This window comes from Ornithorhynchus anatinus, chromosome 1 (genome assembly GCF_004115215.2).
Source record: "Ornithorhynchus anatinus isolate Pmale09 chromosome 1, mOrnAna1.pri.v4, whole genome shotgun sequence".
Lineage (NCBI taxonomy): Eukaryota > Metazoa > Chordata > Mammalia > Monotremata > Ornithorhynchidae > Ornithorhynchus > Ornithorhynchus anatinus.
The window spans coordinates 77185188-77200545 of NC_041728.1; the positions used below are offsets into that span (position 1 = coordinate 77185188).

Genomic DNA, 15358 nt, shown 5'->3' on the forward strand with positions numbered 1-15358 from the left:
TGGATTGAATAACAGAGATGACCCAAGGATAATTCTAGGGTTATGGGTTTGTGGGACAGACAGGCTGGTGATGCTGTTACGGTGGTGATGCTATCTAAAGTGATGAGAAATTCATGGGGGAGGACAGGGTTTGAGTGGGAAACCCCATTTCTAGTTATGAAAATAGAGAAACTGATACTCCCAGCTGTTTTTCAGGTTAATGTTTGGCTCTTGATCTGTCTTACAGCTTAATTAAAATAGCCTCTTCTTGCTTTGTTGCAACAGAATTGGTCATAACAGTGGGACAGGATATTTTCAGCTGAAAGATACATAGCGAGGGCCTTCAAGTGAACAAGAAACAAAAATCCAAAGTCGATATAGCTACCCCTTTTCTGCTGTACTTAGTCAAGGGGGATCACCTGTGTAGACAAACTAGACTCCAAGCAGAGCTCTCTTTCTGTTTTTTTGCATTACAGACTAGCCTAACCTTTCCCCTGAAGTAGTTGGCTACCTTTGTTCAACCATTGAGGTTTTCAGCCCTCTCATGCTCTTCCAATACCTGTCGAGGGATACTCCTTAGGTGAAGAACTCCCAGTTTATGTTGTCATGTGATTTAGGTAGGGGCTCCTGACTAATATTAGGCTAATATTTTATTTTAGACCCAGAGTGATGTTAAAAATGACTAGTAGGGTGATCTGTTTTACCCAAGGAGTGTTAAAGGCAAGAAAGGGTCTTTAGATCAGAGAAGTACGAAGTCCTCTGTTTGCAGGACAGATACTCATATCGAATTTTCAATAGTAAACAGGCTTCATTTACTGAAATAAGTCAGAGACCCATTCATTTATAGTAATTAAAAATCTCTTGAAACAAATTGTCTCATCCTTCCTTAGGTAAGATAAATGGGCAGATTAGTTTGCCTAAGTGGGTTGAGCACACACATTCTAGAAACCATTTAACTTGGTCCTTTTTCTCAGCTGTATCCAGCTGGCCTTTCCCCTCTGCCTATATGACTTTTAAAGAAACATCTCAGTCCTTACTGCCTGCAACTTTAGTGAGCGTATTAGCCAAAAACCTTTCTTCGTTCTTTCTTCCTCATCGTATGCCTCTCTCATCTTCATACTCACCTCCAATGCACACACCTCGACTCAGATGGAGAGAGCAGTAGCAATCGCCTTTGAAAACAGATAACAGGAGTAATTCCTGATGTTCATACTACAGGAAAATGGAGGCCAAATCAAAGAGAAGCAAGATAGAAGATGACCTGTCCTCCAACCTGTGTTCCATCTGCAAAGAAGTGATTCTGTTCAGTGATCCAGATAAATACACAAAAGCAAAGTGAAATTTAGAGCCATTTCCTTGCCTCCTGAATGGAAAGGGGTAAAATGGCATTTGATGATAAAAAGAAAGATGAATTAAAGGAAATGAGATTCACAAGGGTTATGACTATCTACAGAGTTTGGACAACTATTTTTGATTCCTGTTAGGGATGAGGTTTCTTAGTTAACTGATAAACTTAGAAAATCTTTCCATTTATCTGCAAATATTAACTACCGAAATGTTAATCCTCTTCAAGTAGAGATAGTGAGGTAATAGAGGGAAGAGGGAAGGTTTTGAAATAGGCTGAGTTATTTATAAACATTTGAAAAATTCTTTCCAGGGTGACAGAAAGGCAATTATTGTTAAACTTGTTCTCAGATAAGAAATTTGAGGCACAGTAGTTGTAATTTTTCCTAGGGTAAGCTCTTTGTGGGCAGGGAATGTATCTGCTTATTGTTCTCGTGTACTCTCCCAAGTACTTGGTACAGTGCTTTGCACAGAGTAAGTACCCAATAAATAGGATTGAATGAATGAATGAATGAATGAATCAAGCCATTGCCAGCTGAAGATTCAGTATAGTGCTAATGCTTGTGTATAAGCACTATACTGAATCTTCATCTGGCAATGGCTTGATTCATGTTCCATTCAGGATGGATTCCCTGTGTCTAAGGCAAATGGTAATTACTACAAATTAGGAAGGTTTCTAAATTTGTCCAGAAAATTTTAAGCTCCTTTATCTATTTCAGAATACTGATATACTTTGTCCAACCGGAGGAATAATTTCTAAATGTGTCTTGCTTGAGGAGTGGGGGTTAGGTTAGGCAGTTAGATTGGGAGTAATAATATTTTCTGAGGTTACTTTCTTGGAAAATGGCATGATCAAGAGATTTACTAACAGTGAATCATTAAATCCTTATGGGGAGGGGTTAGGTTTGATTATCCAGGAATATCGTATGCAGAATCTTGGATTTGAAAGTACCAGAAAGCTGGTTTTGAGCAGCACTTCAAATGAGGGGGACAGATTTTGGGTGGTACTAACTTTGAATAACTTTGAATAGTGTTTGGGGAAATAATTTTGTGAAAAGCCAGAGCCATCTTGTATGGCTGGTGTTCTTAAAAAAAAAACCAATTACTGAGCAACCCGGGGGTTGAAGTATAAAATCACAGAAATGGTGGGCGAATAAGTTATAAAACCTTGATTTGGAATATATTTAGGGTGTTTTTGGAAAGTAAAACCAACGGAAAAGCCCATGAAAGGTGAGGGCAGACATAATTTTCCATGAAGTATTGGTAGTCAGTAGCTTTAAAGTAGTGTGTCAATATATAAATCAATGGTTCTTATCAATAAGTTGCATTTACCAAGTGCTTATACTGAGGCAAGGAAAAATTGTGGGTGAGTTTGAAACCAGGAGGAGTGTACTCCTTTTGAGGTTTTAACTAAGAAGCAGCGGTTCTAGTGGATAGAGCATGGGTCTGGGAATCAGGAGGACGTGAGTTCTAATCACTGATCTGCCACTTGTCTTCTGTGTCCTTGGGCAGGTCACTTAACTTCTGTACCTCAGTTACTCATCTGTAAAATGGGGATTAAGATTGTGAGCCCTACGTGGGACATAGACTGTGTCCAACCTGTTTAGTTTGTATGTGCCCCAGCTCTTAGTACAGTGCCTGGCACAAAGTCAGCACTTAACAAATACCGTTAAAAAAAAGAACAAAAAAAAGCATCCAAAAAGCATTTCTCTCAAAGTGTCATAGGTTTTCACAAAGCAGAATAATGAAGTTGATGTGCCATTTTAAGAGGAATTAACGAAAAATGAAATTCTGGCATAATTAACTTAATAGGGTAGGTTGAATGAACCTGGGTAGTTTCCCTAAACATATAAAATATCTCTATTTACGAATGTTCACTTTTTTCCCACAAATCACTTAAAAAGATTGAGATCACTTCTCAATCAAAGATTTGATGTAAAGTTCAAGTGGTCTTAACCCTTGCTCTGTTATTTTCCATTCAAAAAAGATAGAGCTTTGTATGCTAATGGTCTTGTATTGATAGATAATCCTATAACACCATTATGAATGTGTGATGAAACAATATTTAGTAAAGATTTATTCTTTTTAGTAGTCCAAATTGATGTTCTTAAATAGTTGAGATTTTTTTTTAAAAAACAATTCAGTAAAGTGTTCTCAGATTCAAAACAGAAAAACAAGATCATTTGGTTTTAGGTGATTTTACAATTGACAGCTTAATTTCTTATGGTTATTTTTTTTGTCTTTCTATAGGGCTGAAAGACACACAGAAGTCTTCATGGATATAGTTGATACATTTAACCATTTAATTCCTACTGAACACTTAGATGATGCCCTATTTCTAGGATCCAACCTGGAGAATGAAGTCTGTGAGGATTTTAGTACAAGTCAAAATGTCTTAGAGGACTCGCTGAAGAACATGCTCAGCGATAAGGATCCTATGCTAGGATCTGCGAGTAACCAGTTCTGTTTGCCTGTTTTGGATAGCAATGATCCCAATTTCCAGATGCCTTGTTCAACAGGTAAATCTTATAATTTTTTTTTTAAGTCTGCAATTTAAAATAGTCATTTTTAGCAGCATCCCTTTTCATGGTGAAGAAAGCGAGTTGAGGGTTTTCCTCTTTATAACTTAGAGTTTCTGTTCTGGCATCAAACTGAGACCTTTTTCTCACTTCACCTCCCAGGCAGTTCTCCAGAGTATTGTGGAATCTTTTCCCTTGGATAAATAACTATCTTTCTAGGTTGGTTGAGGCATAGACTTAGCTGGAGACAAAGGGTGGACTAAATGACTTCTGAAGATTTCTTCTTCCCTCTTGAAGGAATACCATTTTACCCTTTTTTAAACTATTGATATTTGTGCAGGCATTTCACAGCCTCCCCCGCCAATAGATTCTGGACCAGTCACACAGAATAATGAGCATAGGAGGCATTCTGTAGTGGTGCTACCTTCAACATTGCCTCTATAGAATGGGTATTCATTTCCTTAGACATCAGTAGTTGAAATAGATCTGCTTAAAAAAGACTTTTTTTAATGGACTCAATTTTGGTATAGGACTTGAGCTGTCTTTGAAAGGAAAAGCTAGCGAAGGGTCCGAACAAAAGCCTTTTATAGTAATTCAAAGAGAAGAATGATGAATTCATGGGTAAAACTGGTAGTAAAATATTTGACTGGTAATAAAATATATCAGGAGTTTGTTTTTCAGGAGACATTCCTTTTCAGAAAACACGGAAGTAAATATTAAGCCTATGGAAATATTGTCTGAATTTTTTTTCCTGGTCAGGAAAGGAATACTTGTAAAGCAGTGACCAGTGTTCATTTGTTGGCCATTTTATTTGCTTCCCCATTGCACCAGTGTGAAGGAAAAAAAAATAAAAATCAAGGATGGAATGCTTGTTTTTTTTTTCTTTCTCCTTTGTCAGCTTCTCAGAAGTATGCCTTTAATTCGTTCACATGCATTCTGTCTCTAATTCACAGTTATTTCCTTTGACTTAACTTTTCTCAACCAGGATCTGAGCTACTAAAAAAAAATCACAGTGAAGGTTATCTTATTCATTCATTCTTTTAAATTCTTAAATTCTTAACTTCCAGTTTGTTATTTTTATTACACTTGCTCAGTTAAATAAACAAAACTGCCCACAGGTCTCCCTCCACAAATCCACACAGCTCCCAGGATGAAAGCTCTTCACTTGCCCAATGCAGGGACAGATTACAAAACAAGATTAAATGATGAAAATTGCTGTGGCTAGGTTTCAAGCTCTCTTATCTTCAGAGGTTTCTTTAAAAAAACAAAACCCAACACCCCCAAAACAACAGTAACTACAACAAAAAAGGTCCTTGCTCCTTTCCCTTCAAGTTAAACAGGATAGTAGAGTATCTTTTATCCAATTAAACAAGTTGGTCCAGAGGTCACGCTCCAGGAAGGCATCCATCAGCCAAACCATTCCTTTTCTCTCTCTGGCTAATCTTTTGGACCGTGCATGGGTAAACTGGCATCTCATGTCGCACTTATTCTAAAGGGAAGATGACAGAGTTTGAATCTCCAGGGTGGTAGTTTCAGGGAATGGTTCACATCCATCAGTCTACGAACTCTGTCTTGGGCCTTCCACTTGCTTGCTGTCAGATCTTGGGCAAGTCTCAGTTTTTCTGTGTCTCATTTTCCTCCTCTGTAAAATGAGGATTAAATTCCCTCTCCTTTAGACTGAGAGACCCATATGGTACAGGGACTGTGTCTGACCTGATAGGCTATCTTGGAGCTACCCCACTGCTAGGTACAGTGTTTGGTACATACTAAGCATTTAATAAATTATACAATAATAGCAATTATTATGCTTCTGTAAATCAGTTCTAAACAGCAGCTATTTTGTAGCTGGCACTTGAGGCTCTGAAAGTGTTGAGTCTGAGGCCTGTGCTATGTCCACATCTTCTCCAGCACATGACCCATATGCACATTTGACTTTTCACATTCATTTATGTGGGATGGTTTACTTGTGGTCCTGAAGAGAGAGGATTGGATTAGATGGCCATTCATGGACAGTGCCCATGAATTTCTGATATAATCCCTAGAAAATAGTGTGTTTTGTATAATGAAAATCTTACCTTGGCAACAAAGTTGTGTAGCTTCCAGTTGTTTATAGATGATGGTACTCTTTCTGTAGTTGCATAATTTTAAAGGATAACTCTTAAGTATTAATTCATCTGAGTTCTCGGCCTGTGTTAATTGACATGGTTGAACTAGCATAAGGTTTACAGACTGTCTTTATCCCATTAGCTGGTTTTGTAAGCCTTGGGCTAACTTACATGGTCAGAATCAACAGTATTGATTAAGCACCTATTATGCAGAGTACTGTAATAGATCGTGGGGATAGTCAAGAAGACATTAAAAAAGCTGCAACCCTCAGCTTCCATTGGATACTTGGCCTCTCAGTTCTGGAGGACATTTGACATTTAGCAACCTTAAATATCTAGGGAAGTGCCCGTTTTACAAATTAAACAATTTTATTGTGTCATAGGTTGATGTAACTCTCCATTAACATTTTCTTATCTTTTCTATTAGTAACTTGCTGGGCTTTGCAAGGCTTGGGCCTTGCCACACAAAGGAGACTGATTTAGGATATGAAAGAATTGCTTTAGTTCACTAGAGACCATGGGGTCCTTCCATCCCTAGAAGTAGGATAGGCCCTGTAGCTAGAATTGTCCTTAGATTTGAAGGTGAAGATGCCAGGGAGGAGACTGCAGATGTGAGTGTTTTTGAAAGAGGATCTCTTGCACATGTAAATTTGGATTTTTTTCACAACTATCGGTTATTACTTTAATTTTCTGTTAGTCTAGTTTTCATTTTGCTTCAGATTTAGGAATCTTGAAGAGAGTTACTATTTTGCATTTTACTCTCTTGTATCTTTGAGCAAAATATGTCCCCATTTATCTTTTTTATTTCTGTAAAATGTTTTATAAATCAGTACTTTGATGTAAAGTATAATTGATATGAAGCAGCCATCATGTATCTCCAAATATAACCAGTGCAATTTAATAGTAACATTAAATGCTAAGCTGTGCAGATATAGATATAGATATAATTATCTTCTAGAATTTGCAGGGGGAGGGAAGATTAAGACAATTTAAACAAGCTCATTATTATAAATGTCTATTCATGACTTGGGTTTCTTTGTTTCTTACATTGATGTAAAGAGGTTTTTTCCCTTACCTTTTCCCTCTCTTGGAATTCTGCTTGCACTTTAAAATATGTGGAACCTTTCAAGACCTTCCTTATAGAAATATCTTTGTTACATGATTCATGAAATGCTTTAGTGGCACTCTGAGACTTTCAGATGTCATTATTTGCAGTCTTTTTTGAGTTTACCCTGAAAGGAATGTTTCAATGAATAAAAAATTATTCTGAGGCTAGAATGAAATTATGGGATTTTCTTCGAGCTTTCTAGCAAGGTGACGGCGATTGAAGCTATTTTCAGAAGCACAAGTATGATAAAAATAGAATTAGAAAATCGAATGCAATTGGTTGTATGTCATGTTAAAAATAATTAATTTTTCCCATCTGACATTGGCTCTATTTGAATGGCTGAAACAAATCTGTATTAAGATGTTTCCTGTTAAGAAGTGTGTTTTTGCTTGAAACTTTGTGGTTGAGCTCTTCATGGAACTGGGGCTAACACTGAGCTGAACTCAGTCAGATTTGAATGTGCTTAGACTGTTGTCGCCTCCTCTTGCTGTCAAGGCACTATTCAATGGGAGAGGGAACTAAACCAAATAAAAGGCCTGTAACTGGGGACACCTACCTTTTGCCGCTGTTGAGACCTGCTGGCCACTGTCCTGAGTCAGGATTGGGCTAGAGCCAGGGTGGGGGTGCAGCCAAAGCTGCCTAATGGCTCTCTGAAGCATTTTCCTTCAGTGCTGGCCCAGTTACACAGGCAAATATTAAAGTTTTGTGTGTCTGTTGGGCCCAATTTAGGGCCCCTGGATGGAGCTCTACTGCAAAGGACATTTGAGTAGAGATTGTGCCAGGGATACAGGAACAGTATTTTTAGAGCTGTAGAAGTCCTCCTTCTGCCCCTACTCCTGAAATTTTGAAAACAGCACCTCAGCTTAGTTGAGGAATAGCATTTTGGGGTTTTTCTACTCGTAATCCTGACGTGGTCTTCCTTATCTCCCCACAGTGCTGCCTTGGATAATTAAGGGCAGAATCAGCATAGGCTGTGCCTCCCTAGTCAGTTTGAAGACTTGCTGTTGGAAGTGAGTTTGCATAAAAAAAGCAACCTATTATCATGACCTTAATGTGATGCTTCTAGCATTTCGGTGCTAAATTGTGACAGGAGATACTAGGCTCAAATTCATCTCTTAGCTGGCTAATGAGTTGGGTGTTCCTAGCACTTTTAAGATTGTCAGCTTCCCTTAATATATTTTCATCCTGTCATTGTATTTGTCTCATGTGAATATGACTGGGAAAGCTCTAAAGTGGTGTAGGCAATTTACCGAGCCCGGCAACCATATAAGATCATCTTTGAAAGTTTTTGAACTGTGATGATGATGATGGTATTTATTAAGCGCTTACTATGTGCAGAGCACTGTTCTAAGCACTGGGGTAGATACAGGGTCATCAGGCTGTCCCATGTGAGGCTCACAGTTAATCCCCATTTTACAGATGAGGTAACGGAGGCACAGAGAAGTGAAGTGACTTGCCCACAGTTACACAGCTGACAAGTGGCAGAGCCGGGATTCGAACCCATGGCTTCTGACTCCCAAGCCCAGGCTCTTTCCACTGAGCCACGCTGCTTGGAATACAAGTGACAGGAAGTTTATGGGTATGTTATATTTATATCCTTCCTTAAATATACTCCTCCTTCATCCTGCTGCCTCCATCAAAATTCCTAGCTTTATTATTGCTAGTGCTCTATAGACTGTAAATTCCTTGTGGGCAGGGAATGTGTCTACCAACTCTTATCGCGTTCTCCCAAACACTTAGTACAGTGCTCAATAAATACTATTGATTAATTGATAGTACTCCATTTGGTAAATTATTGTGACAGGGAGCATGTGGAGAAACATTTACTAACCATGCAAAATTAACTGTGCAGAGTTCTACACCGCGTCACTGGGGAAAAGTTTGTGGTGACTGATTCAAACACAGTCATTCTTCAAAGGACATCCATAGCTTAAAGCAGAGAAGGAAAGCCTCACAGGGGAGGAATGCCAGGAAAAATTAAAACAAAAAGCGATAACAATAAGATTGGCATTCATTACTGTTTGGGAGCTTTTGGGCTTCTCACTGCAACAGGAAGGATTTCCTTGGACTGAACTTTCCAAATGTTCAGGATTGGACAATCAAAATCATTGTGCTTAGTGCTTGGGAGACTACATGCAATAGAGATCGTAGACATGACCTTACGGTTCAACTGTAGCAACCCCAGTCTAGAGGTAGACAAAATCTAATCTAAGCAAAAGTTACAGTAAGGAACTCTGCCCACCCTACATGCCTGCAATGGGAGAGACTACCCTGATCATCTGGCTGCCCCTCTGGTGCCCAGAGTCGACTGCCCTCATTTGCTGTCTTCTTGGCATGGGAAGCAGCGTGGCTCAGTGGAAAGACCACGGGCTTGGGAGTCAGAGGTCACGGGTTCTAATTCCCAGGAAAGTACTGGGAATATATGCACTGGATAACATAATTGTGCTATTTGTTAAGCACTGTGTGCCAGGCACTGTATTAAGCACTGGGGTGAATACAAATTGGACACAGTCCCTGTCCCACCTGGAACTCACAGTATTAATCCCCACTTTACAGACGAGGTAACTGAGGCACAGATACATTGTGACTTGCCCAGGGTCATTCCGAAGACAAGTGGCGGAGCTAGGATTAGAACCCAGTTCTTTTTGACTCCTGTGTTCTATCCACTAGATCCTGCTGCTCTCTCTAGAATTGGATCTAGAAGTGAATTAGGGGGCAGGTGGGAGGAGGAGGAGGAGGAGGAGGAGGAGGAGGAAGCAGGAAAAAGGATAGAGAAGATAGATACCTTTTGATGGGTTTACCGGAGTGTGACTCTCATATGATTCAAGATCTATAGGCATCTCTCAACAGCAAGTACCCTTAATTTGAAGAAGTACAGTAAAGAAGTGGTCATTATTTTCAAGCTTTATCAACAGTCATACTTGCTTTCCCACAGATGAAATTTCTTTTTCCATGTTTTGAGGCTGGCCCTTTTATATATATCAGGGAAAGCAACATGGCATAGTGGATAAAGCACAAACTGGGGAATGAGAAGGATATGGGTTCTAATCCCATCTCCTCCACTTGCCTGCTGTGTGGCCTTGGGCAAGTCACAATGTATCTGTGCCTCAGTCACCTCATCTGTAAAATGAGGATTAAGACTGTGAGACGCATGTGGGACAGGTAGTGTGTCCAATTTGTATTCACCCCAGGGCTTAGTACAGTGCCTGGCACACAGTGCTTAACAAATACCACAATTATGTTATCCAGTGCATATATTCCCAGTACTTTCCTAAACTGCTCTTTACTCACAGGGCTTGCTTTCAAGGCCCCATTTAGGCTGGCTGTGTGACAGCACAGCAAAATCCAGACCAAAATGGTGTTCCTGTTTGAATCCACTCTTCTGCAAAAGCACCAGAGATGTAAATGTAAACTTTTTTTTTCTTTGTAGCTTTCGTGGCTATTGGACACTTTAGGGGATAAAGAGAGCTTAAGAAAATATTGTAACGAAAGAGCATAAGATTGATTTGTAGCCTTCATTGTAAAAATAGGCAAATACTTGAATATTAAAATGGAGACTTTTGGGGGAGTTAACTGACAAGTTTAATTGAAATGAAATTACAGGAGAGTTAAATATTTGTGGGATTTTTAGTAACTTCCTCATTATCCATATTCTTGACATGTTTCCCTTTCTCCATTAAAGTCCTCATTCATTCAATTGTATATGAAGGCTTACTGTGTGAAAAGCACACGGTTTTGGGAGTTAATCTTTTTCTTCTTGTGTTTACTTATTTTATTCTTTTTGTTTTTTAATCCAGCCAGATTTCATTTTAGTCTTCATTTACATCCTGGTGTGTTTCTAATCCAGTTTGTGAAACATTTATAATAAATCCATTCATTTAGATGGGTTTTGTGACTATTTTCTAGAGTTAAAAGGGGTAGAGATTCATGGGATTCCTGTAGCATCTTTTCATTTCATGAAGGAAATGAAATGAGAAGCACCCAAAGTGATGGAGTAGTGGAAGAATTCCAGCTCCACTTTAATGCCATTGATGTACTTATAGGTGGTGGGCACCTAGCTCCTGAAGTCCTGTTCCATTTCAATTTCTGATCCCAACTTCATTGATTTGGAATCTCCAGTGGTCTCAGCAGAGGAGACGGTGTCATGTAAAATCATGTCATGTTTTATTCTTTGAGTCATTCAGTAGTACATAGGGGCTTACTTTGTGTTCAGCGCCTTGTTCTAAGTGCTTGGGAGAGCACAGTAGAGTTAGAAAACACGATCCTTGTCCTCATGGAGTTTGCAGTCTAACAGAGAAGCTTACGTTCTCTACTGTTTGGGGTACTTGAGGAAGTGGGCCATTTAGGGATTCTCCACATAATCAGTTAAAATTGATTCTTTAAGTACCATTAAGATACTTTGGTTGTGATTCTCTCTGTGGGAACCGGTATGTTTTGAACTCCATGCAAATAGCATAATTTCAATACGAAAGCACAGGAAATGCTTAAATGCTGTTTCATACCTTCCTCATTTTTGTCATTGTAGAAAAATTTATTTTGTGCTCTCCAGGATTTTAAAAAACTTTTCTACGTGGAGTAAACACAGACATTCATTCATTCATTCATTCAATAGTATTTATTGAGCGCTTACTATGTGCAGAGCACTGTACTAAGCGCTTGGGATGAACAAGTCGGCAACAGATAGAGACAGTCCCTGCCGTTTGACGGGCTTACAGTCTAATCGGGGGAGACGGACAGACAAGAACAATGGCACTAAACAGCGTCGAGGGGAAGAACATCTCGTAAAAACAATGGCAACTAAATAGAATCGAGGCGATGTACAATTCATTAACAAAATAAATAGGGTAACGAAAATATATACAGTTGAGCGGACGAGTACAGTGCTGTGGGGATGGGAAGGGAGAGGTGGAGGAGCAGAGGGAAAAGGGGAAAATGAGGCTTTAGCTGCGGAGAGGTAAAGGGGGGATGGCAGAGGGAGTAGAGGGGGAAGAGGAGCTCAGTCTGGGAACGCCTCTTGGAGGAGGTGATTTTTAAGTAAGGTTTTGAAGAGGGAAAGAGAATCAGTTTGGCGGAGGTGAGGAGGGAGGGCGTTCCAGGACCGCGGGAGGATGTGACCCAGGGGTCGACGGCGGGATAGGCGAGACCTCCCCCCCAACAAACCCCTCCCCTACTTTCCCATCCTTCCCTGCAGTATCCTCAGAGGAGATCTCCCTCCTCGCAAGCGCCACCCCCTCCACCTGCGCCTCGGACCCCATTCCCTCTCACCTTCTTAAAACCATCGCCCCTGCCCTCCTCCCTTCCTTAACTTCTATTTTTAACCACTCGATCTCCAAGGGTTCCTTCCCCTCTGCCTTCAAACATGCCCACGTCTCCCCCATCCTAAAAAAACCCGCTCTTGACCCCACTTCCCCCTCCAGTTATCGTCCTATCTCCCTACTACCCTTCCTTTCCAAAATCTTAGAACGAGTCATCTACAATCGATGCCTAGAATTCCTTAACTCCCATTCTCTCCTAGACCCCCTCCAATCTGGCTTCCGTCCCCTCCACTCTACCGAGACTGCTCTCTCTAAGGTCACCCGTGACCTCCTTCTTGCCAAATCCAATGGCTCCTACTCCATTCTGATCCTCCTTGACCTCTCTGCTGCCTTTGACACTGTCGACCATCCCCTCCTCCTCCATACCTTATCTCACCTTGGCTTCACGGACTCTGTCCTCTCCTGGTTCTCCTCTTACCTCTCTGGCCGATCATTCTCGGTCTCCTACGCTGGAGCCTCCTCCCCCTCCCATCCTTTAACTGTTGGAGTTCCTCAAGGGTCAGTTCTTGGCCCTCTTCTGTTCTCCATTTACACTCACTCCCTCGGTGAACTCATCCGCTCTCACGGCTTTGACTACCATCTCTACGCAGATGACACGCAGATCTACATCTCCGCCCCTGTCCTCTCCCCCTCCCTTCGGGCTCGCATCTCCTCCTGCCTCCGGGACGTCTCCACCTGGATGTCGGCCCGCCACCTAAAACTCGACATGAGCAAGACTGAGCTCCTCATCTTCCCTCCCAAACCCGGTCCTCTCCCAGACTTCTCTATCACCGTGGATGGCACGACCATCCTTCCCGTCCCGCAGGCCCGCAATCTCGGTGTCATCCTTGACTCGTCCCTCTCGTTCACCCCACACATCCTATCCGTTACCAAGACCTGCCGGTTTCACCTCTACAATATCGCCAAGATCCGCCCTTTCCTCTCCACCCAAACGGCTACCTTACTATTACGGGCTCTCGTTATATCCCGGCTAGACTACTGTGTCAGCCTTCTCTCTGACCTCCCTTCCTCCTCTCTCGCCCCGCTCCGGTCTATTCTTCACTCCGCTGCCCGGCTCATCTTCCCGCAGAAACGATCTGGGCATGTCACTCCCCTTCTTAAACAACTCCAGTGGTTGCCTATCGACCTCCGCTCCAAACAAAAACTCCTCACTCTAGGCTTCGAGGCTCTCCATCACCTTGCCCCTTCCTACCTCTCCTCCCTTCTCTCTTTCTACCGCCCACCCCGCACGCTCCGCTCCTCTGCCGCCCACCTCCAGACATGAGTTCAGACACTTATCTCTTACCATTGCATCTCCTTGTGAGCTTTTGCTCTTGGTTTAACCACACTCACTTGGAAGGTTGGTATGAAAATACCAACAACTGTCAGGGCATGATCACAGTTTCTTTGAAAACTCTGAGATTATTTTAACTAAAGTAGAAATCTTTGAGCTGAGGAAGGATTGAGGGGAGACTGCTGATTGAGTTCCTCACTGGTGCGCCAACTGTGTCTCCCCAAACCAAAAATACAGGCTTAAAATTGAGAACTGGCAAAGTGGAGTGATCTCAAATCTTTTAAATGCCAAGTGGAGTAAATTAATCAGTCGAGCTTTTGTTTTCCTTTAGATGAGTTATATTTTAGAAGTAAATCAACACATTTTCGGGATTTTGAATGCACAGTTCATTATTAGACTGTTTTGCATTCTAAACCAGAATCTCTTCCCCACCAACCCTTTCCTCTGCCCTTAAACTCACTTGTGTTAATCATATTTATTGAGCACTTACTGTGTCCAGAGCACTGCACTAAGTGCTTGGGAGAATACATATACAAGTGATGTGGAAATTAGTTTATGGTCAACATTGCTTCCCCCCCACCCCTCCTCGAAACAACGTACTAACTTGCCAAATCAACACAATAACACAACCTGTATTGTCTTAAAACACTGCTGAATCTTGATAATATAAAGCTTACTTAGGTTGTTTAGGCATCTGGTTAAAGTAACTTAATTCTCTGCCCTTAAAATGAGTTATTGTTATACTTTCAAGAGAATGAAGTTTTTATAGGTAAATTAGTGTTGCCAAATATATAACTAGACAATACCTATCACTATCACCTATCACTTTCCAGCCCCAGCCCTTAATCTTCCTGGGTGATTAGCACCAAGGCCACCTTGGCTGAAGAATGAAGTTACACAATTTTCTTTACATGTATCAGGAAGTTACTGTGTAAGACTTCTAAGCTAGCGGTTTATCTTTCACATGTGTTAGGTGTTAAATTATCGTATTATGAGCTCCCTCAGGATTCAGTTGAAATTGCATTTTACCGTTCAACATTACAACTCGTAGCTTTCCATCTATGTATTTTTCGAGTATTGGAAAGTGAATTGAAATATACCAGAGTGTTCCTATTGAATTTGGAACAATATTTTATAATAATTTTGTAATCTTAGAAAATATCTAAAAATGTATTGTCACAACTGCAGTTGAAGTTGGTTGGTTAACCATACTTTGATTTTTCTTCTGAGTTGTGTAGGCTAAAGGTTTGGGTGAAAAGCCGAGTTTTTCCATTCAAACTGGAGAAACCTATGTATACTCAGCTCTGCTACAAGGTGTGTTTTCGTTGTTTTGGTCGAAAATGATGACAGAATTACAGATATTCTTCTCACAATGCAAGCCTGTCTAGATATAGAGGTGTCAGAAGAAATAGTGTGTATACGTTGTTGTCAGAGTCCGTGAGTGCTACATTGCAAATTTTCCTTAAAACGAGGTTCTGCTAGATTACAGCCCTTGTGATTATAGGAAAATCGGATGTACTGTCCCAAAGAAATACAGAACTGAAGTAGGCTTTGTTATGAGAAGACATCTGCATGTATACTGGGTTTTTTTTTGCATACCTTTTTTTTTAAAAAATGAACTACCACACAAACTAGACAAACCAGTTAGGAGGACCTACCTTCTCATAGAAAATGTGAGGTAGCAAGGGTCTTGCCCAAAGGAAAGGAGTAAAGTG

At 40.7% G+C, this 15358-nt stretch overlaps 1 protein-coding gene across 5 annotated transcripts in view; it reads left to right on the forward strand.

Moving 5' to 3' along the window:
• Window positions 1-15358, forward strand: part of PHF3 (PHD finger protein 3) — a 79070-nt gene that overhangs the window by 11275 nt on the left and 52437 nt on the right. For 2 of the 5 annotated variants that reach the window (XM_029060587.2, XM_029060744.2), the window contains one exon: window positions 3574-3842. The exons of 2 other annotated variants lie outside the window; for them this stretch is intronic. In XM_029060587.2, coding sequence (XP_028916420.1) covers window positions 3599-3842 — 244 coding nt within the window. In that variant the 5' untranslated portion in view covers window positions 3574-3598. Of the gene's footprint in view, window positions 1-3573; window positions 3843-8042; window positions 8066-15358 lie in introns of those variants that run through there. One more of the 5 variants, XM_029060944.2, reaches the window with a different exon arrangement.